Genomic DNA, 22,544 nt, shown 5'->3' on the forward strand with positions numbered 1-22,544 from the left:
ATTTGAAAGTTAAAGTCGAGGTCAAAATGGTCCCAAACAAAGATTGGTGGCCTTTTCTTCGTTGCGCAGCAGCCTTTGATTTTGCTATCAATGAAAACCCTTGCCACTCAATTTCGGAAGGCGGTATAAAGATGAGCTGCAATGAATAAGACCGGAACGTGATGTATGGTTTGTCATATAATCGTGGCTATATAGATGCTTCCCAATGATTTACACAGCAGCAAGAGGCCGAGCGACAGGACCATTGGTGGCAACAAATTTTTGCGCTTCAACGAAGCCAACTGCGTTGACAATCCGATAACCGTGCCTAACAGGACTTTCCGGGTGATAAGAGCTTGTCGATCGACAAAACTTCATGTACTAAAATGGAAAATTTGAGGGGAATCGTTGAACACAAGCGACGGATAGAGGGACTAAAGTGAATGCTTCGCCGTCGACGATACATTGTAACAGAAAGTTATGCAGCTCGATATTGCAGGCAGCGGGTTCGAAAAGAATTACAAATGCTTACCTTGTTTCGATTACAGGCTACACAAACATTATCAAAGTCCTGATCATCAGAGAGGAAAGTGTGGCCTTCCTCTTTTTATGTCATCAACAGCGCCGAAAAATACGTACTTATTGTCTTGCGAATGACAAACTACAAAGTACACATGCACAAAATCACCAGCTTGATTCAGACTCCAGGTTTATGCAGCAAGTTCAAACCATCCATCCCGGAATGAATCCGGCGCCGTTTTGGCTTGAAACCATAGCATTCATCTCGTCCAGACATGCCGGATTGTATCTGAAGAGTAAGAACATAAACAAGAAAAAAGAAAAGAAAGTCCCATCGGTCATTCGTGGCGTCACGATGCTATAAGATGTCTGTACATGTAGTCTTTAGTGAGTAAGTGGAATGAGGATGCGAGTAGTCACCCAATTTGCAGCGACAGGTTGCTGTCCATTGGGTGGAAGAACCCTTCCGGTTGAGGAGGAAAGAGGCTACATGGAATGCCGCCACCGCTGCCGCCGGGACCTGCTACTTCCCAGGCAAGTTGAAAGGGAATTTGCGGACCCGCTTCTTCCAGCTAATTGTGAAGTACAGAATTTTTCAAATTCAATCAATAAGTGTTTTTGAAGCAGTGGTATCACGATGATGAATCGAATTCGATTATTGTATTTTCCCACTAATCCACCATGCTTACTGCATCCATTAGTCTGCTTGTCATCAAGATTTCTAAACTACAGTGAGGTTTATGCCATAAGCTCAGGTTTAGGAAGCGGATACAATGGGAATTACACAATCAAAAAGCTATAAATTTTCCAGGAAAAGCAACTTCTACGAGTCTTATGCTATCTACCAATGCTCTAAGCTTGGCAACCAAATGAATGGCAATGGAATAGTTCTACTAAAGATTTCATGATTCAAAGAGAATGTGAGCATTACAGGGACAGCATACTAAGCTATCTTGTCACATCACGAAGTAAGTTTGTGTGATTGGCCCCAAAATGCGACTTGCGAGTACCACAAGAGTCTTCCGTTGGTAATTTTCTTCGAAGGACGGCACGGCAACTCTAGGGAGAGTATGCGTGCGTGCACATGTGAGAGGAAAATGCCGCACAAGAAACAAGATTTAGGGTGCTAAAATAGCAATAATTTGCGACAGAAGCTATAGTCTGAATGTTCAATCGAGTCCTTCCTAGTTTCATATTCCACCATTTAATTGCAGGAAACCATTTTTCATTGCAATGATGGGTAGCTTCGCATTTGCAGACTCTGAGGACAATGTGTTAATCTCAGTTCCAGGAACTAATAATAATGCGAGCTCTGTGAGGACAGTGTATCAAGTTATTCTGTTTATGTCTGTGTGTCGATATGTAACTCCATGCCGGTTAAATAGTTGAAACATTCAACAGCACTCAGTATAAATCGTGAGTTTGTAATTAATACATGGCCAAAATGCACAGCAGGAAAGATTCAAGACAAAAAAATACTGCAACATGAATAGGAGGCGAGAAGTGTGATTAGGTGCCATACCTTCCTCTTAAGGACTTTGTTGGTCTCTAGTAGCATGTGCTCCTAAGTAGACAGACAGCATCCATCATTGAGCAAGGAGAAGAACAAAAGAAAGGGAGTGAAACCTACTTCCAATCTAAAATGCCCGATAATAAATTAATTCGTACCCTGTTCTGGAGATTGGCGAGTTGATCGAGCATGAACTGGGTCTGCAAGATTAATCAAGAGCAATCTAATCATCCAAGCGATAGCAGGTTACATTACAAAAATATGCTCATGACTCATGGGAGCTTCCTTTCTGATTACCATCTCTCTTTTCACAAGTTACCTTTGTCGACCGGATGTGCTTCAATGAACTCTCCAGCTGAAGCTCCAGATGCTCAAGCTCTTTACTGTCTAGTGAACCCAAATCTTCCCCAAGCAGGTTCCTGTGACTCACTCATATCCAACCTCCAGTTAGTAATCCATGGAACTTTGATCACAGTAATTAATGCATAATTTTTTGAGAATGTTGTAGGAGAGGCGGACGTATAAATTTAGATTAAAAGGGCAAGAAGAAAATTTCTGTGAATCTTGTTATCGGCCTTATGATAGCTCGAAATTATTTAAACAAAACACAAAGTGACATGTATTTTTGCGAACATGCAAGATCAATTTGACACTTGTGGAAATTTTATTATCAGATTCACAATAGTAAATGCTGTACTTACTTTGTCCTGGGATTTTCATGTACTTAATCTCAAAAAATTGCCAATCGTGCCATGAACGTACCAACTCAAACTGCAGATAGAGAGGGATTCAAACCTTTGAGATCGCTGGAGGACCTCAACTCTTGCTTTTAGCCCTAAGTATTCCTGGTAGCTGCTCTGCTTGGCAATATAACTAGGATTAAAGCTCCATATACTAAACAAGTTAGCACAACAACCTGATAAACACTGGCCCTAGTAAGTAAATAAGCACCTTACTAGGGATAAATCCTGCTCTAATCTTTTTGTAGTGGTCAGGTGGTATGCTCTAAGCCAGGTTTCGCGCACCAAACTATGTTCACTTCGTTATTTTCGTCACTTTCATAAGCGAATCATATAGAAATGGATTTATTGAAACAAGATCTCTCTCTCTCTCTCTCTCTCTCTCCCTCTCCCTCACACACAAATACACATACACATGCGGGCGGGAACGTGCCCAAAGAACGAAGAAAGAAAAGACCAAAGGTACCTGTGTCTCATCGATTGAGCGGCTTGTGTTGAGTTGTGCACCATAGCTGCACTTTTGGTACCTTTCAAGTGTTTTCATCATGCTAGGGCAAGAAGGCGAGTGGTATCAGGAAATTAACACAAGATTGAGCAAAAGAGCACTAGGTTATTACAAGAGATGGAGAATATGGGAGATGACACAAAAACCATGTTATGCTTCAAAAGATGCCCGGTTCAAATCCAGGAGTACATAGAAAGGCACATGCGTGTATCGAAACCGATACTTAGTAAATTACACGCCCGTACTTCTCATTGCCCCCGAAGAGAAACAAGATTACGCATACTTTTAGCGATCCTTATTGATGATGATGATGATGAGGTTGGGCCTACCTTTATTATCAAATGCCAATGCGAATAGAAAGGATGTATGATAATTATAAGACAATCAATCACGTCTAGTCCTCTTAATCAATCAATGCGAAAATTAAGGTCAACTCTATTTAGTATGTTGTCAAATGATGGCTAAATAACTCGAGTTGAACGACACATGCTAAACATCTTGAGGTATAGCGTTCGAAGATCCAAAAGAGCTATTATTGGGACGGGAGGGATAGATAATGTAATCTAATGGCGGGGTGAAGAATGATCTATCTAATGAATCTCTATTGCTTGCCCTATGTGAATAGCAATAGATCCTCATTCTATAGAAGTTAATTGTCATTAGCGGCCTTTAAGGATGGCTTGTTTTATTTTTCCATTTGGTGGATATATAAGTTACATAATGTGTGTTTTTCTCTAATGGCTTAAATTTTTAGAACAAAAGATTCAATATTGCTTCTGTAACACACCGTCAAAGAATAAGTTTTCCACAATTCTTTCTCCCCCGACTATCTAGTTTGCATTCTTAATTAAGAAATAATATGAAATTAGTTTCTCTAACAGATTTAGTTTTTAGAATAGATGGTTGCACATTCAGTTCCAACACTTGCATAATATGTTCATATTACATGTCTCCGATCCATTCTGTTAATCGATTTTCCCTTACTCCAATAAACCTCGTTAGTGAATTCGAAGCATCAAGTTGCATTTGGTAACAACCAAAGAAAAGGCAAACATTTAACCTCAACAGGGTCAATCAAAAATCAAGAAAAGGGTGTGAATCTCGATTGCAACCCACGCGATCATGCCTCGAGAATATATGGTCGTGCCTCGAGAATATATGGTCAAAAAAGCCTTAAATCAGGATGTGTCGTGTAAAAATCTGAACCCGTTCCATTAATTAGTCTATAATGTTTTAGTACATTACAAAATGTAGGGAAACAAAGAAATATCCAGGACTCCAATAAACACTGTTCCAAACAAATAAACATGCAGGACGCTAATACACACTGTTCCATCTGGGTCGAACAACGTTATACATAACAGAGTAACCAGAAAACAAGGAAACCCCATGCACGCTGAAGTTTCAAAAGCAGGTCCAGGCCAATGCATTTGATAAATGGCAACAGCTTGAAGAAACACAGTAGTTCGAGAATGAATTTGCAGACAGCTTGAGTTGACTTTTTCCCCCTTGTTTTAGCTTGTAAATTGTAATCAAGCCGCAAATTTTCACTGTGCATGCTTCTAGGGTTTTCATTGTTCACCAGACAAAAGAAAGAGTAGTCTTTCCTCTGTCGTTGCAGTCATGTCAAATTTAACAGCACAAGTGAAGTTGTTCAGTGAAGTATTGCAGATATATTTACTGGAGAAACATCTGATCTTGAATTGGGTTTCCATGGCGAATGTCAGCGGAATTGACAGGGAGAAAATATCATACACCATGCTACTGAAAGAAACCCTTTGAGGGGTTGATCACTAATCCTGGAAACCCTTTCCATGAGCCCAAATGAGATAAAAAAAAAATTTATAGGAAAAGGAAAGCCACGGACCAAAAAAAAAAGGGGATAAGATCTGAATCTGATCGTTAGTGGACCGAAGAAGAACCATTTTCTGAGAGCTTTGCCTTGTTTAAATCTCTAGTCTGAGAAGATCAAAGACACCAAGAACCCAAAAAAGAATAACAAAAAGTTTGATGGGTGCTCAGAGTTTCAAAAGACAAGATCCAACACCAAGAGATCTAGCAACCCTCCTGATAAATGGGGAAAAACCCACAAGCAGAAAGCTAGAAATAAAAAATAAAATAAAGAAGGAGGTTTTCTTGATGATGAGGTGTTCATGTTGAAGAGGGTTAGGATTGCAAAAGAGAAAGCGGGTGATCAGATTCAAAGAATTCAAGGAAGAGATCAGAGCTAGAGCAGGAGACAAAAGAATACCTAGAGCTGCTGCAGAACTCATAGAGCTTGCCACGGCTGGAGAAGATGATGAGAGCGACCTCGGCATCACAGAGGACCGAGAGCTCATAAGCCTTCTTGAGGATCCCATTCCTCCTCTTGGCAAAGGTCACTTGCCTGTTGATTTTGTTCTCTATCCTCTTCAGCTCCACCCTCCCCCTTCCCATTTTTAACACACTCACACACTCTCAATAATAAACCCCCCCTCTCTCTCTCTCTCTCTCTCTCTCTCTCTCTCTCTCTCTCTCTTACCAGTCTTGGTTAAGAGATGAGAAAACTTTATGAAAGGAGCATGAGAGCAGAGAGTACCCAAAAGGAGATAAGAAAGGATGAGTGCCTTCTGTGGAAGAAATGGAAACCCTGGGAAGGTTTTGCATTTATAACCATGTTTCTGTGTTTGGGTATGTATGTTTTCATATATATATATATATATATATATATATATAGTACATATTTATTGGGATTGTGATATTATCTTTGCCCTTGCTCACTCCACCACAAACACACCCAAGCTCTGGAAGCCTAGGTTTTCCACTGGTGCAAACACATTTGTTTCTGCATAATTCAATTACCTGCATCAATCCCCTTTTCTCTCTCCTCCCTCACCTGTTAATCTACCTAAGATCGGAGGTCTCATTGTATTGATCATCTTAGATCTCTTCTAGTGTGAACCGCTTATCACGGACTGTTGGATGTGCGAGTGAAATTCGTATGTACTTCTGCTGCTGCTGCATTGTGAAGGTTATACTGTTGTTAAATTCACTTCGATGTACATAAAAACTCATGTACCTAAAGATTGAGAACGTGGTTAGAATTAATGAGACAAGGCATTGCGAAATAACGTCCTGAACCGGAGTCACTAGAACCGAACCATGCAAATCCCCTTGAAAAAAGCTCGAGTGGATCCGGAAGCGCGAGATAAGTCGAGAAGTGCCATCGGATTCATCGTATTAATGTTCAAATTTTCATATAACAGGTTTGTTGCGCCCAGGAAGATCATGGACTGGAGTGATCAAGATTAGCCTCCATAACAGTTTGGTCTGTGGTTTTTGAAACTCTTTTGAGGGGTGGGGTGTGGTAAATCAAGACGAAAGAGGTGGGAGAGAGGACTCCATGTATGATCCGGACATCCCAGGTGACCACACTGTCACGTCACGCGTTGTTTTCTCACTGCGCGACTGTACACAAAGTGGAACATGGGATTGTCCAAGGTTGCACCATTGTCTCTTTTGGATGAAAGCACCGCCCTTAGGAAAGGAAGTTGGAACTGACTGTACACGTGTCAACAACCCATTCGACTTCTGCAATTAGAAATTTTGAATCCCCCTGCTTCTTCTTCTTTTGTTTATTTATTTATTTTGATTATATTTCTGGTCATTTGCTAATATAACTTATCTTTTAAAACCAATTAATGTCACCCTAAACTTCAAGACAAATTTTGCATCACTTTTTAACATTTGAAGTTTTTAGAATATAAAAAAAACGATGATATCTTTCGATGCATAAAAAAGATGATGCAGTTTACGACAATCTTAATCATGTGCCCTAAAAACGACGTAGTTTTAATCACATATGAGCAATGTAAGGATCGTTCTCATTAGTACATATAGGCATGTTTGATTGATTGACTCCACATTCCACGTCTAGCACAATATGGTAGAGTACATATCCATTTCAGGTGCGTGATGTAATTAATAATATGATATGATATGAGCGAGATATATCATCACTTGACATGTGACTTGAAACAACATACGTACTCACACGGCAAGATATGAAATTAAAGCATGTCGTTCTATTAACCCTAATCCGTGCGCAAAAAACACAAAAAGTCCAAAGACTTGTCAATTCACGACACGAATCTCATCTCATACTTACCGAATACAACCATATGTTCTTGGTTAAATCTATACGTGTGCAGTTTGGTTTTTTTTTTTTTGCCTTTTGCCCAAAAATAAACCATTTGAATTTTGTCAACCCTTCAAAATCAAATTATTTTTTAATAGAAAGAGCAATAAAAAACCCCGAACTAAAACCTGAACTTTTTTTTTTTTTTGTGACACAAAAAATCTAAAATTTATACATGTGTGATACATTTACCATTCGTCAATGAATACCGTTAAAAATACGCCTATATGGACGCCGAAAAGCAAGCAGTATTGTCATTGCTCACGTAACTTAAGTGAAATAAAAAAAACGTTGCTTTGGCTGAAAAATCATCCGATCGAACCTTGACAAAGGGTAAATATGTCACATAACTAGAAGTTTTGGAATTTTTTGTGTCATAAAAAATTACGATAAACGTGTTACACAAATATAAATTTGAAATTAATGTGTCAAAGCGAGTACAGGCTGAATTTTGTTTTAATTATTAAAGATGTGTGATAAGTGCCACGAGGTTATATTACTAAGATTCATAGAAGAGACTGAAGGACAAAGGGGGCTCTTTTCTGCTGTGTCTGTCCATGGGCTTGCATGGCTATCGAAATCCGTCCTTAATTAGACTGATTAATCGGAGCGAGATAGTGAGGAGTCACAGTGGACGCACACGTGTCTCCCTGTGACTGGTTGGTGGGGGCACTGCTGGTCCAATCTTCGGGTGACGCAGACCAATGGGTGTTGGAAGAAGTGCAGAAAATTACGGCTTCTGGATTCGCCAAGGACACGTGTCAAGATGGGCTCACGCTGTGATCCAGCGGTAAGAAGAAGCTAAAGTAAAAACTTTCTTTTTCCTTTTTCAATTACAAATGATGGTCAGTAGACTCAGTACTCTGAAAGGAGAAATAGATTCTTCCATGAAAAGTGTCTTAGGGTTTTTTTTTTGTGATTTTTAATGTTAACTTATTTTTTATTTGTTATAGACTTTAGGAAAAATTTTAATTAAGGGTCCAAAATGTCCTTATTTTCACAAATAAGATCATGAAGTGGCATTTGATTCGAATAAAAGTCTAAAGTGTCATTATTATTTTAAATAAGGGCTTGAAATGGTTATACCTGTTTCAAATAATGGCTTGACCTCACCGGTTGGCCAAATATTCCAATCGACCAAGGGCATTTTTGCCAAAATACTTTTTTTAATTCAATTTTTAGTTAAATTAAATTAAAATAAAAAAAAAAAAAAACACAAGCGGGAGGCTACCCTCCCTCCCGTGGTCGCAGTCCACCATCGGTGGGGTGGCAACGGTTGACGTTGGGGTCACTAGTGCCTTGGCGGGAGCCGAGGACCCTATTAACCAAGGGCGAGGCCGATGTTTACCTTTTTTTTTAACTTTGTTTTTAAATTTAGAAAATAGTAAGAGGAATAAACAAAGAAAAAATTAAAATAATTTTAAAATAATATAAATGATGAAAATGCCCCTAACTAATTGGCAACACACCTTTTTTGAGACCGATATGATCACTTCATGCCCTTATTTGAAATAATATCCACTTCATACTTTTGTATGAAATAATAAGGCACTTTAGGCGTTTATTTAAAATATGATCCACTTCGCACTCTTATTTGAAAATTTCCCTAGACTTTATGGCACTTGCAATTTGATTCTTATTTAATCCGTTGAAACACTTGAAGCCTTTGTAAAATTTATGTATTGAAAGATTAAATCTTATGAAGCTTATAATATACTTTCTAGGGATAAGTGCATCAAAAGTCCTAAAACTTGTCATGAAAATGCAATTGAGTCCTAAAATTTTTAAAAAGTGCAATCAAGTCCTAAAACTTATCAAATTAGTGCAAACGACTCCTTCCGTTAACACTGTCAATTTATTTAACAGAAAATGCTAACGTGACATTTTTAAATTAAATTTTCTATCGTACATGGCATTTGTTTGTTCTTTTCATTTCAAATCTTATATAAATCAAATTAAAAAAACTAAAAAGAAGAACAAATATTAAATTTAAAATGATAAAACAGAAAAAAAAAAAAAATTTACAGGGCAAGGCTTTGCCTCGTCGATGAGGCCGCCCCTGGTGCTAATTGCTGGAGGGGCCAACAAAGGTCATCAACCCTGGGCGAGAGTGGTCGGCTCTTGCCAGCTTCGAGCAAGGGCCATCATCACCCAGCTCTAGGTCTCCTCAACCGAGATATGGGCAAGCCTCGCCCGGCTTAAAGAGGGTCATCGGATCTCCCTCGGTGACGCCTCACTCGTGCATAGCGAATATCGCCGGTTGTCGGTGAGCCGGCGAGGCCTCCCTAGGGGCATGCAATGGTCGCCAACCCCATGGGAGGGTCGGCATCACCAAGATCTAGGCGAGCCTAACCAAGGCCTAGCAAGGGCCGGCTACCCACCCAAGGCCGGCGACCTACCTCTACGAACCTTTGATAATGAGCATGAGCGGCGACAACCGCTTCTCATCGGCAACGCCCGGTTTGCCTTTTTTTTTTCCCCCTTTTTGTTTTAGCTTTTTAAATTTGATATTTTAGTCCTTTTTTAGTTTTTAAATTTGATTTAAATCAGATTTGAAAAAGAAAATAATTACAAAAAATGCCACGTAGGATAAAAAATTAATTTAATAGACAAATTAACGATATTAACAAAAGGACTCGATTGTACTAATTTGATAAATTTTAGGACTTAGTTATATTTTTTTGAAAATTTTAGGACTTAATTATACTTTCGCAATAAGTTTTAGGACTTTTAGTGTATTTATCCCTTTTTTTATCAAGTTGGAATTTTGAATAATCCATAGAAAGAATAAGTGGTAAGTAGCTTTTTTGGCTATCAAATAGGTAATGTTGTTTGGCAAAAGTTACTATCCAACTTTTCCATCAAATCTTACGTACTACTTTTGAAACACATTATGAAGAGATAGTGAATGATTTTAAATATCAGAATTAGTATATTTGTAAACACTTGAGGTTGCTCAGTATTAATAGAATTTGAACATTGAAAGAGAAAAGGCGTAAATAAGTTAAGAAGTCATACGCCTACATTGGCTATTTGTAGCGCGGCAATTCTTCACCCGATCACGAACTAGCTAGAATGAGTTAGTTTTCTTCTTTACTTTTTCCACGCTACAACAACGATTGGATGTCATTATACGAATGTTTTAATCAAGCTAAGAAAACTTGAGTGCATGAATTGATGACACATAGGTGTTGTCTAGTCTTAGAATTGGACATGAGACACGACATGACTATAGAATTACCAATTTTATGACGAGCTACGTGAGTATGCAATGATAATTATTTGTGTGTTTATATAGTTATACCTATGATGATTCCCTCAAAAGTAATTTTAGGCTCAAAATCCACTTCGCCCGTGACAATCTTCACTAAATCTATCACTATCGCCATCGTGATCCACTTATCTAATCGTAAAAAGCCAAACGAATTCCGAAACCCCGTTTTATCTTGCAATTTAGTCCTTTTATATGCCATATAAGGAGGAACTTCAGCTCGGATTCGATCGAATATTCCAAATCCATGCATTTCAAATTCAACCCTAGTTAGTAGATCCATCTTAATTAGCCCCCATTAGTTAGCTACCTTAAATTTAATGATGTGGTTTCAGATTCTCCTAATGGAGCTGGCACCCATCTGTTGGAGGAATAGACATCCCTGAAACGACATCTGTGATAGCTACTGGTCCGTGTGTACGCGTGGATGGATCAAGGTCATTGTCATGGCCATGTTCAGCTATTCCATTTGTATGGACACGAAAAGATTATACCAAAAGAGGATGAATTGTTCTTTTTTCGTACCCTTTTAATATTTGGAAATCTGGGTATCTGTTAATATTCCTGAAAATTGTTTTTTTTTTTTTTGAGAAAGTGTTTCTGGACCTTAGGACATGTTTTTCGGGGCTAAAGTACATTAGAAGTGCCAAAACTTGTGTACAACGTTCATTTTAGTGCCAAAATTTTAAAAACGATCACTTAAGTGCCAACTTCTTCTAAAAACGATCACTTCAGTGTCAACTCCAATTTGAGCTGACGTGACTTGTCAAAAATCCGACATGTGTTATTTTTTATTAATATTTGAGCTAACGTGTCTCGGTAGAGTTGACAATGAAGTGATCGTTTTTTTTTAAATTGACATTTAAATAATCGTTTTTAAAAAAAAATTGGCACTTAAGTGATCATTTTGAAAGTTTTGGCACCAAAGTGGTCGTTTTTAAAAAAAATTAATACTTAAGTGATCGTTTTAAAAGTTTTGGTAATAAAGTGAGCGCCGTATATAAATTTTGACACTTATAATGTACTTAAGCCCATTTTCTGGGGTATTACAATGTCGATCTCAGTACAAAATTGGACTGAGAGAACTATTACGCAGGTACGAACCTTCTTGTTGTCATTATAAATATCGTAGAAGGACACGAACAATATAGACAGAGTTTATCTTTATCGCCATCGTGATGATCTGCATTTTACTCGCCTTCCTCAGTAGAAGAACTTCTTGATCTGCCTCTCTGCATGGGCTCGGAAGTCGGAACATCGATCCTAATGCGAAACTGGAGCCTCTTCTAGTCGACTCTACATAGAACAGATCGAGTTCACTTGATGACACCAAAGTGAGATTTCAAGCAAGTCCCCCCCCTCTTTGATTTTAAATCTCTCCAACAACCTTCCAGAATGATCAAAAGTTTGGTTAAAGAGGAAGACATGAATGTTTACAAAGGCGATCGACACTGATGATGACAGAAAAGTTTTAGTTTTCGGTCGAGCAGTTTCAGGAGAGACCGGTACAGGCTCAAAGTCAGGGATGATATCGAAATTCCAAGGGAGTTTCATGAGCAGATTAAAACCCGAGGTCACAGGATGTGAGTGTCGTGCTCTTCCCGCAAGGCGATCTTGAGGCCTCCGTCATTCTCTCCGGTCGCTTCCCCGCATCAGCATTCCCTCTTTCATGTATCCAACCATGTTCAAGTATCCCCCCAAAGCCGACCATTTTGAAATGCGTGATCAAATGTTTTACGACTTTTTTAATACTTTTCCCTAACGAATTGCATCATAACTCTATTTCCTAAATTCTTTTCTGGATTCTAAAACGGTACGAGAGTCATGAAATTCCGCCTAGGATATCAACTGTGGAGCATGGGACCGACGCGCACCACGGCAACCCGATGTTGTATGCAATCATTTTTGTTATCTTATTCCCTTTTAGCTTTTGGATCATAAACATAAGCCGGGACATCGGCCCATCATGACAAATTGTAGGGACGCAACTTCTTATCATACCCATGTTTCCAAAGCGCTAGCTGGAATGAATATATCAATCTACATGAACACCCTTCAATGATATCAACATACCCTAAAGCCATCAATAATCTGATCAGTCCATGAGAACTTGAACTTTCAAAAGGCAAAATTGTCAATAAAAATTCGTAAACCTATTATGATTGTGTCAATTCGATCCTAAACATTTTGCATTTGTGCCAATTCAGACCATTACACAAATTTTGACTGGAAATCGCTTGATGTGGCTTGGCAAGTGCTGATATGGATTGGTGATCGGCTGGAGGAAGGAGGAAGAATAACAAAAGAAAGAGAAAGAAAAAAATGAAAAAATAATTAAATAGATAATTTTTAAAATATTAAAGTATTACTAAAAATTATCCATGTTAACGCCGGCAACACCATGTAACACCGCATCTGCTATTTTTGGCCAAAAATTAGCCGGATGGACTGAATTGACACAAATGCAAAATGTTTAGGACTCAATAGGCATGCGGCCCTGCTAATAAAGAGATTGATGGGATGAAAATTGTAGAATCATAGGTAGAGGGTTCGACTCCCGCTCTCTGTAAAGAGGCAGAGCAATAGTCAAGAAAAAAAGAGTTAGAGACATGGAAGACAAAAAAAAAATTAGAACCGAGTTGACAATTACAGTGGATTTAGAACTTTGTTTTTTAAGTAATTCTCCCCTTCCAAGAAGCAGAGATTCATGTCCCTGTACAAGGAAAAGAAAACCACATCACTCATTTTTCAAATGCCGAGCATGAACTCTAGTCATCAAGTCCGTATCATCAGCCCTAGGGAGCTCCTATCTCAGACAAGAACAAAAGGAAAAGTGCCCCCATTCAGTTCAGATCAAATCAAATGCAAGGTGCATTGACGCGATCAGCAAGATTCTTAGCCAGGGAAGCCACTATTTAAAGCACCCAAAATAAAAAACAACAAGAACAAGAACAAGAACAAGAGATAAAGTGAACAGTCAATGTATAGCATCAATCTTTTCAATTCAAACATTGAGATTCTCATAAGGAATGGGAGGTATCGACCATTCTACCTATTGACCATTCTACCTACTATTTCTTCATCGAGAGACCGACTTTTGTTAACTAGGAATGGCGTTCGTTGTACAGTGGACATGACTAGACCTATCAGATCGTCAAAGCAATTTAGGCTCCGTTCATTTCGCGAAAAATAGTTGATTTTAAAAATATTTTTTAAAAAATATCGCTTATATCGCTAACAAAAATAAACTATGAAAAATATTTTTGTCTCATTCATTAATTATTTCAAACAATACATGTGATCATTTTTAGGAAAATGTCTTCCTAATTGCTCATTTTCGTTAAATAAACGGAGCGTTATAAGTGTTTTTGGACCTAAATTGTGTGCCATCTATGAACTTTGTTTGATTCTTGATAATTCATTGTGTATCTCTTCAACTCCCTCCTTTTTTGCTTGGATCGGTAGTATGCATCGGAATGTGGCGAATTGTTGTTTTGATAAAAGTTTCAGGGTGTCCACTTTAACATGGAGCTCTCCGCACATCCTGCTTCGATCCAGCGATCGATCGATCAATCGATCGGATTCACCTTGTTTCCCGAAACTGTAGGCTGTAAGAAGTTTCATTTTGTCACCCGCCACCCTAGAACAGTCGCCAATACAGTCGTTCCACAATCATTCCATACAACTTACACAGCGGTTGACTACAATGTCGGCCCTGAATCCACATCAATCTAGTATTTGCAAAGGAATCAGATCATTCATATCCTCGTGTTTTAATGTCCGTCTCTGAAAGTTATTGAGCATACCAGGTATCTCAATGTTACCCCATCAAGCATGATTAATTAGCTCATGATTCCCAACAATTTACTCTCTTTTTCCTTTTCAAAGTTTGATGGGTCGTGATCCTTCTTGCATGGAATTTCCATCAACTCTGGGAAGAACATAAGTGAATTCACAAAGCAACACAAACAAGCCTTTGGTAATGTTAAATGAAGAGACTTATCCCTTGTTACATTTCTGCACAGGAGCTGCTAGAATAATCACAGATTTGGCTAAACTGGGGAGAAAACAGAGTACTCACCAAGGGTCAGACTGAAGACAACAAAAATTTTAGCCCCAGGAGATAAGAAGAGCAACTCTCGGGTCACACAGTTTCAGGTGATACGAGGCTAGGCTCATAACCGCGAACCGTCCTGAACATCGGAGGGAGGCCAGGGATGTCCAGCGGCTGGTAACTCACCCTTTTCGGGAAGAAATAAGTGAAGTGCATTTTTCTGTTGAAAGGGTTACCGTAGCAAGCACTTACCCGCAAAAGATAACATTCCTCGCTCAACCTATTGATGACTGCATAAGTCATGTAGGGATTCCACCGCACGTGAGTATCATGTTCATCCCAAAAGCTGATGGAAAGGTCTTCGAGCTTGTCCCCTGTCACTTCCCACAGTCTCATCCACTCGTTATGATGTTCTACTATAGTCAAGCATCTTCTGAATCCTAGCAGCTCAAGTTCCTTAGGTTCAATCCTTAGCCTGAGGCGGCCATACCCATCAGGGACAAAAACTTCGGGGGGTAGGAGCAATTGATCATTATTGTTGCGGCGTACTCCGAGGCCGAATTGGCCAACATCTTTGGCATGTGGCCTGCTGTCAAAGTCGTGCACATCTTTGGGAAATGAAATCATCCGAAACTTCTCATGACGTACATCAAATGATATGATGAAGTCGCGTCCTTTTCTAGAGGTTCTCCAGTGAATGGCCCCGTTCCAGAATATCGGTTGATATACAAAATATGCCTGCCAACCGTCAGGTACATCCAATCTCCTCCACGAACTCTCTCCCAATGTAGTCACTTCGAAGAACCTTCTTCCTTCATTAACATATGTCCGCAGAACTTTGTACTTTCCTGCTGAAGGATCGAAACCGAGTCCAACTTCATGACCGCCAATATCTGTTTCTCCTGATGTTGGCAATCTTCTGTACTCCCTCGTTATGGGATTGCAAACAAAAACAGGATCAAGAGCTGATGGAGAACCTACACATAGCAATCCTCGGCAAGTGCCCATAGCCCGAAGTCCTTTTAGCGGATCAATGTGAATCTGTCTGACCCTGCGTCCCTCGATATCCACCAAAAGAAACGGTTGTGTGGAGTCATCCGCACAAAACGGTTCAAGGATAAGCCCCGGTTGCTTGTCAACGCTGCTATCCAAAAGCTGCTCGATGAAGGTGGGATTTTTTGTTAAGTAACACCAGGCCTTGCAGACACATCTGCAGCGTAGGATTGAGTCGATAGGAAGCTTGCATAATATTTCTGATATAATCTCCAGGGACAAGTAGGGAATGCGCACGTTACTGTTGTTGCTTCTTTTATCTGATTTCTCCATTTAATACGAAATATATCAATCTCTTCTTAGCTATGCTCCTGAAAGTTACCCACAAATCAGTACCCAAGCTTAAAAAAGAAGCAGAATAAAAGGGTTAAAAATGACCCTACAAGGAATCTTAAAAGGAAGGTCTTTCATTCTCATCAACTGCAAAAAAAACTGTTTTACAAATGGGTTTTTCTTTTCTTCTTTGCCGTTGTGTCACTGATGGATTTCAACAAGCGACAAATCTGCACAACAAAATGCTATTCTAATTTTAAGTATGTCGATACACAAAGCAGAGGGTAAAATGCATCACACTTACTCAAGCTCTATTCATTTGAGCTCTTTCGCAGCAACTTTCTATAGTGCGCTAGATAACAAAAGTTCACGTGAGATGTAATTTACAAATGACCAATCTGCATCGCTGCCAGTTATGATAAAGCTCTTAACTTTGTCAAAAGCCGATTATCACTAAAACAAGTTATAAGGATGACATCAATTACATCGATGCTTCCAAAAACGATAAAACACTTGAATGACAATGGCAAATTATATGAATACCCTTTAGCGTTATTAACACTCCTCAAAACCATGGATAGTCACATTGACTTGTTACGACCCAATTAACACCTCTCTCTCTCTCTACAGATATCTCTAGGACTATCATTACAATCATCTCTCTACTACCTTGTTCACCACCATACCAGGCTTACCAGCTTGTGGCTGCAAATGTCTAGAACTCTCAGGCAGGTTGAGACTACCATAGAACATGTCACAACTCCTCTAGTCCCACATTGCCTAGGAGGAGGTCTTGGGAAGCCTTTATAAGGCTTGGGTGCCCTTAGACATGCAAGACGCGTTTTCCGGGCATTGTATGGGCGACGCTCAGAGGAACAAAACCGTGAGGACTGTGTGTCCAAAGCGGACAATATCTTGCAGAGTGGCGCAGCGGAAGCGCGTGGGGCCCAAGGCCGTTACAGAACAAACATTAGGATCCAGGCTGCCATTTTGAGCAAATGTGAAAAAACTGACAGAGGGGAAGAGGTAGTGAAGTGAGTGATCAGAGGGTGCAAGTGCCGAGAGGCGTGTGTGCAAGTGAGGGCACTGTGAAGTTGGTGACTGAAACAATAAAGTAAGGAATTGCGAGCAAGCGAAAATGAAAAAGTACACCATCGAACTTGCGTTTCTTGTCGCGATAAAGTTCGAAATCCTCCTTCACTGCGCATTGCACTTTCTGAACCGAATTTGGGTATTCAAAAGGTTCCCCTTCTCCATCTACAATAGCCTACACTTCCCTTAACCTCCACTTCTACTTGATTTGAATTATTAGCCAGAGATCATGAACTAACTGTGAATTTAAAGCGTGGGATTTGACATCACAAAAAACCTAGATACGATGACATTCTTCACTCTGACGCAACGAGATGAGAAATTTTGCTCTCATTTTCTAAACTCTGCCCGATCACTAGCAAGAACAAGATGCTCATTTTTCAGGAGGCGAAAAGAGATCGGTACTCTCAAGAAACAAAAACGAATTTCCCTTTGACGGCAATAAATGCAACGGAGCAAGGAAACTGAAGCAGCAAAATACGTGTTCAGACCATCAATCACAGGAGCGAGAGAGACAAGATTACAGATTAAGCCAGCAAGAACAGATTCGGGGGAAGGAAAAAAAAAAGACCACCCAAGAACAACAAGGAAGTGTTCCAGCAAATTCGGGTCGTACCTCGCTGCAAGTGCGAGGCGCATCAGCACGATCAGACAGATTCTCAGCCAATGAGAACATCACTGAAGGAGCTGAGCGACAGGAAAGGAAAAGGGTAAGAGAAAGAGCATCGAGAAACAGAGAACACAACCGTGTCAGCCATGAATCTTCTCATTCCAAGACGAAATTCATGGGAAGAAAAAACAGAGAAGAGTCGAGAGTTCTACCGTCAAGAAACCAACTTTTGCTCGCATTCTTGGGTTTGATCGTCCACAAGGGTCGTCCAAAAGTTCTTCTCTTTCTTATTGACGAAGACTTCAGGATTTTTTTTATTTTTCCTCTATATTCTACTTCGTCTATATTTTAGCTTTTCATTTCTAATAATTAAGGGTGCGCAAGACGGAACGATGGAATCAGAACTCTTTGGTTCCCGAGGGCATCGGTCCAGGTTCCGATTCCATAAAATTGGAATGATTTCCGGCTGGCTGAACTTTTTTTTTTACTTTTTAATAAAAAAATTTCATATCTTTTTTATTTTTTAATTTTTTTTATTGAGGGCCAAGGGCATAACAACATCGGCCTTCAATTAAAAAAAAAGAGTAAAGAAAAGAAAGGGCTAAAAAAGGAAAGTACCAAAAAAAAAGTTTGACAAATGTTTTTCCGACAGTACTATCGGAGAAGGCACAATTTCAACTATAGATGCACACATAATCATAACATGCTTTGCATAAAGTAATCATTGAGTGAGAGATTGTATGGTAAAAAATAACCGACAATACTATCAGACTAGCATCTCCCAAAAAATTTCAAAGCCAACACCGGTTGTGCCACGTCGGATGGTCGGCATCTACGTCAGATTTCCGACAAAAATTGGCCGGGTGAACTAAATTGATATAAATATAGAAAGTTTAAGATTAAATGGACACACTTAAAAGATTTATGATTTTTTTTAAAAGATTTATAATTAAATTGATACCAATATAATAAATTTATCATTTTTCCGGCACTCTTTCCATTAATATTCCAAAAAAAAAAAATTCCACGAGAAATGTTTGGGTATTTCGATATTGGATTGAGAGAACTATTATGCAGATATGAACAATATAGACAGAGTTTATCTTTATCACCCTCGTGATGATCTGCAGACTGCATTTACTCTCCTTCCTCAGTTGAAGAACTTCCTGATCGGCCTCTGTGTACGGACTCGGAACATCGATCTAAACGCGAAACGAAAAGCCCCCCCTTTTTTTTTTTCCTTCTAGTGGACTCTACATGGAAAATATCCAGGATGATCACAAAATGAAAGTGCACTTGCAAAATTTGGTAATGCAAAGTGAGATTTCAAGCAAGTCCCCCCTCTTTGAGTTCAAATCTCTCAAACAAACTTCCAGGATGATCGCAGGTTTGGTTAAAGAGGACGACATGAATGTTTACAAAGGTGATTGGCACTGACGGTGACAGAAAAGTTATAGTTCTTGGTCAAGCAGTTTCAGGAGATACCGGGATAGGCTCAAAGCCAGGGATTGCGTCGAAAATCCGAGGGAAGTTCATGGCAAGTGCTGACCTAGAGCTGATAAGAACTCAGGGTCGCAGGACATGGGTGTCCGGCTCTTCCTGCAAGCTGATCTTGAGGCCTCCGAGATTCTCTCCAGTCTGCTATCCATATCAGCATTCGTTCCTCCTTATATCTGACCATGTTCAAGTATCTCCCGAAGCCGACCATTTCGAAATGCTTGGTCAGATGCTCGACAAGCCAGCGGATACCCGGGAACGGATCCCCTGGAGGCCATGATATGATGCCTTCACTACCATCATTGATGCGCAAAGTGACATCCTGAAATTCTTCAGGGAAGTCGGAGGATGTGAAATTCCCCTTTGCATATGACAAATGACTGGATGCAGTCGGATTCGACCCTGAAGTTCATCTTCCAGTGTATGGCCTTATTCCAGAACCTCGGATTGCATACGAGGTGGTTCCACATATCTGTCCTAATCAGCAATGTTCTCCACTCATCTTTTGCAAGCATAATCACCTCGAATCGCATTGTCTTGCCTTCGGCCTTGACATCGGTTTTCAGGACTTTGCACTGTTCTGTAGAAGGATCGAAGCCAATTCCGACAAGATGGCAATAGACTAACCTTCTTCTTGACGTTGGCAATTGCCGGTACTCCCTCATTACAGGATTACAAACGAAGACACGATCGAACGACCAGGGAGAAGCTAGACAAAGCAATCCCCGGCAAGACCCCATGACCAAAAGTCCTTGAAGCAGCTCGATTCGAACCGGGCGAAACTTGCATCCCGCTAGATCCACCCAGTGAAGAAAACCCAGGAGTCCATCATCCGGCACACTAAGTGGCTGGATGATGAGCCCTGGGCGTATGTTAACAAGCCACTTGATGAAGACAGGATCTTTCGTCCAGTAGCACTAGGACTTACACATGCACTGGCTGCGAGCCTGACTAGTATTTCGAATATGATATCGAGAATGAAGTAGGGGATACTCGTGTTGTCGCTGTAGCTCGCTTTCTTTGAATTGGCTATTGGAGGAAAAAAGATGTCGAATTAGCTTTTCTAGTTATGCTCCCGCGATGTACCTGTCTACGAAATAAATGAATTTGGCACCACGAACACAATAAGCAGCAGAACGAAGGATATCGTGAAGGAAAAACCAACTAGGAATCTGAAGTGAAATCAATGTTTTCCACCTTTGCTTGTTCCGCAGTTGAATTTCCTTTTTTTCCGGTTGTTGTTCCGCAATTAGATTTCAAGAAGCCCAATAATTTCACACTGACATGTTGATCCAAAAATCGGAATTACAATTCGATGTGAAAATGGCTTGGTAACAATGAATTGCATCATAACTCTGTTTCCTAAAACGCTTTTGTGGATTCTAAACAGTATGATAGTTATGAAATTCCGCCTAGGATATCACCTTTGATGCAGGGGACTAATGCACCATGGCCACCCGATATAGTATGATAACCACTGTTGCTATCTTATTCCATTTTAGCTTTTGGTTCGTAAATACAAGCCGGGACATCTGCCTGACATGACAAATTGTAGGGACGCAACTTCAATCATACCCATCTTTCCGAAGCGATTGCTAGAACGATGATATCAACCTACATAAACACCCTTCAATGATATGAACACGCCAGGAAACCGTCAATGATCCAATCAGCCCGTAAGAAGGTGAACTTCCAAGAAACAAAGATTCATGTTCTGGCACGAGGAAAAGAAAATCATATCATGCGTTTTTCAAATGCTGAGCATGAACTCTAGCCAACAACTCCTTGACATCAGCCCTTGGGAGCTCGTGTACCAGACAAGAACAGAAGGAAAGTGCCCAAATGAGTTCAGATCAAAATCAAATGCAGGGTGCATCGACGCGATCAGCAAGATTCTTAGCTTGGGAAGCCATTATTTTAAGCACCCAAAATGGACAAGAACAAGGACAAGAACAAGAGATAAAGTGAACTGTCATGTAAAGCATCAATCTTTTCAATTCAAACTGAGAGATTCTCAAAGGGACAGCAAGGTATCCGACAATCCTACCAATTGAGAGACCGACTTTGCTTAACCGGGAATGATTTTGTGCCATCTAGATTTGATTCTTAATCCTTCATTGTATATCTCCTCAATCCTCCTCATTCGTTCGGATCGATAGTATGTGTCCGAATGCGGCTAATTGCTATTCCGATTTAGAAGTTTCAGGATGTTCACTTTAACGTGGAACTCTCCGCCCATCCTTTTACACATAGGTATTATCATACGTGTATCTAAAAGTGATAGTAACCCTACTTTGATCCAGCAATGGATCGATCATTCACCTTTTTTCCTGAAATTGTATGCTGTAAGCAGTTTCTTTCTGTCGCTCGCGCTGCAACCCTAGAACAGTGGGCAATACAGTCCTGCCATACAATTTACACAATGGTAGACTACAATGCCGGCCCTGAATCCACATCAATCTAGTACTTGCAAAGGAATCAGATCATATTCTTATGCTTTAATGCCCTTCTCCCCCATCCTACAACAACTAAATTTCGTTTACTCTCCTTCTAAACTGAAGAACCCGTCGTGATCCTCTGTGCAAGGAATTTCCATGAACATTGGGAAGAACATAAGGGAATTCAAAAAGCAATAGAAACAAGCCTTCAACACTTGCAATTGCCAATGTTAAACGAAAAGAGTTATTCCTAACCGCAAACTGTTGAATAATCACAGATTTGGCTAAAAGGGGGAGAAAACAGAGTACTCACAAAGGGTCAGACTGAAAACAACAAAAAATTTAGCCCCAGGAGATAAGAAGAGCAACTCTCGGGTCAAGCAGTTTCAGGTGATACGAGGCTAGGCTCATAACCACAAACTGTAGTTAATATCGGAGGGAGGCCAGGGATGTCCAGCGGCAGGTAAGTCGCCCTTTTCAGGAAGAAAAGTGTGAATTGTATTTTTAGGTAAGCATTTACCTGTAACAGATAACATTCCGGGCTCAACCTACCGATGACTGAATAAGTCATGAAGGGATTCCACAGCACGTGATTATCACGTTCATCCCAAAAGCAGATGGAAAGGTCTTCAAGCTTGTCCCCCGTCACTTCCCGTAGTCTCGTCCACTCATCATGATGTTCAACTATAGTCAAGCATCCTCTGAATCCTAGCAGCTCAAGCTCCTCAGGTTCAATCCTTGTCATGAGGCAGGCATATTCATCAGGGGCAAAATCTTGGGGGGTTAGGAGCAATTGATCATTATTATTATGGCGTACTCCAAGGCC

At 40.0% G+C, this 22,544-nt stretch overlaps 2 protein-coding genes across 2 annotated transcripts; both read right to left on the bottom strand.

The window, feature by feature from the left end:
• Window positions 1-447: 447 nt before the first annotated feature.
• Window positions 448-5,890, bottom strand: LOC115743215 (agamous-like MADS-box protein MADS2). Its single transcript, XM_048280322.1, has 8 exons — window positions 5,505-5,890; window positions 3,215-3,296; window positions 2,804-2,865; window positions 2,328-2,427; window positions 2,167-2,208; window positions 2,021-2,062; window positions 919-1,070; window positions 448-787 (listed from the first exon to the last, which is right to left on the bottom strand). Exons 1-8 carry the CDS (start codon window positions 5,687-5,689, stop codon window positions 703-705), a joined length of 750 nt encoding a protein of 249 aa, XP_048136279.1. The 5' UTR covers window positions 5,690-5,890; the 3' UTR covers window positions 448-702.
• An 8,955-nt stretch (window positions 5,891-14,845) lies between these two features.
• LOC115741158 (F-box protein At5g49610-like) lies at window positions 14,846-17,489 on the bottom strand. The gene is made up of 2 exons (XM_030674913.2): window positions 17,234-17,489; window positions 14,846-16,119 (listed from the first exon to the last, which is right to left on the bottom strand). The coding sequence occupies exon 2, from the start codon at window positions 16,079-16,081 to the stop codon at window positions 14,846-14,848; it is 1,236 nt and encodes a 411-aa protein (XP_030530773.2). The 5' UTR covers window positions 16,082-16,119; window positions 17,234-17,489.
• Window positions 17,490-22,544: the final 5,055 nt, after the last annotated feature.

The sequence above is a fragment of the Rhodamnia argentea genome, chromosome 6 (assembly GCF_020921035.1).
Source record: "Rhodamnia argentea isolate NSW1041297 chromosome 6, ASM2092103v1, whole genome shotgun sequence".
NCBI classification, from domain to species: domain Eukaryota; kingdom Viridiplantae; phylum Streptophyta; class Magnoliopsida; order Myrtales; family Myrtaceae; genus Rhodamnia; species Rhodamnia argentea.

Excerpts from the sequence above, each read along its gene's own strand:
- LOC115743215 (XM_048280322.1), bottom strand. The coding sequence starts at position 5,689 with ATGGGAAGGGGGAGGGTGGAGCTGAAGAGGATAGAGAACAAAATCAAC. Across the intron at positions 2,428-2,803 it reads GTCCTCCAGCGATCTCAAAG|GAACCTGCTTGGGGAAGATT; the intron begins GTTTGAATCCCT and ends AGTGAGTCACAG. Across the intron at positions 2,063-2,166 it reads TCGCCAATCTCCAGAACAGG|GAGCACATGCTACTAGAGAC; the intron begins GTACGAATTAAT and ends CTGTCTACTTAG.
- LOC115741158 (XM_030674913.2), bottom strand. The coding sequence starts at position 16,081 with ATGGAGAAATCAGATAAAAGAAGCAACAACAGTAACGTGCGCATTCCC.